At 31.3% G+C, this 1,127-nt stretch overlaps 1 protein-coding gene across 1 annotated transcript in view; it reads left to right on the top strand.

Moving 5' to 3' along the window:
• LOC111085982 overlaps nucleotides 1-1,127 on the top strand; it is a 45,164-nt gene that overhangs the window by 13,174 nt on the left and 30,863 nt on the right. The window contains exon 2 of the mRNA XM_022387061.1: nucleotides 680-772. Coding sequence (XP_022242769.1) covers nucleotides 680-772 — 93 coding nt within the window. The remainder of the gene's footprint in view (nucleotides 1-679; nucleotides 773-1,127) is intronic.

Raw genomic sequence — 1,127 nt, 5'->3', positions numbered from 1 at the left:
CATTCCTGAAAGAACCAGATAGTTCTAGAAGCTAGAGGGCGCCACAGTGGTCATGTGACTCGCTGACGCAACAATATAAATAAACACCGTATGTCACGGTAACTGAATGATTAATTGACCTGAAGTTCGTAATACTGTAATTAATCACTTGAGATTTTTTGCTGTATTACGATCTTAAGTTTTTGTTTTGTTTTTTATAAACACTTGTAATATCAGTATCATGAAATAGCATTAGCCTTTGTATAACAAACAGTTGTAATATTAGTATCGTGAAATAGCATTAGCTTTTGTATAACAAACAGCTGTAATATTAGTATCGTGAAATAGCATTAGCCTTTGTATAACAAACAGTTGTAATATTAGTATCGTGAAATAGCTTTAGCCTTTGTATAATAAACAGTTGTAATATCAGTATCGTGAAATAGCTTTAGCCCTTGTTTAATAAACACGTGTAATATTGGTAACATAATATAGCTTTAACTCTCCTTTAATAAAGAGTTGTAATATTGGTAGACGTCTTATTTAATAAACAGATTTAATATTAGTTAAATGAAATAGCTTTCGCCTTTGTTTGATAGACAGTTGTCATAGTAGTATCATGATATAGCTTTCACCCCTCTTTAATAAACAGTTTTATTATCATTTGTATGGTAATGGAATGTTATATTTATCTTTGCAGGTTTAACAATGACAGGCTTATTATATTTTTACCTTTGTTTTGGGGTAATATTATCCATAAATGCTAAACCGAGCGCTGTTAGAGACAAAAAGTGTAAGTATTATGTTTTATTCTTTCTGATCTAATCTATCTGACAAAAATACGGTTACCAGGTGAAGGAAGCTGTTATCCTTCTCATAAAGAAATGTATATTAGTTTCTATTGTACATATTTAGATTTATAACGTACTCTCTTTGAAAATCTTTGTGTAGTTAACACATTAAAAAATTATGAAGCTACTTTCTTAAGAAAACCACACTCTTCAAGGCTAACTGAATATACTTTACAGCTATAATAATTAAGTCCACTAAAGGGAGATTCGTTCAAGATATGGAATCATACTGTTGCGTCAGCGAAGTCACATGACTAGTGTCACGCCACGTTTCTAGAACTATCCTGTACCTTGGCG

This window comes from Limulus polyphemus, unplaced genomic scaffold, assembly GCF_000517525.1.
Source record: "Limulus polyphemus unplaced genomic scaffold, Limulus_polyphemus-2.1.2 Scaffold759, whole genome shotgun sequence".
Classification (NCBI taxonomy): domain Eukaryota; kingdom Metazoa; phylum Arthropoda; class Merostomata; order Xiphosura; family Limulidae; genus Limulus; species Limulus polyphemus.
The sequence above is the reverse complement of the archived record's forward strand: the minus strand, read 5'-3'. Positions and strand labels throughout refer to the sequence as shown.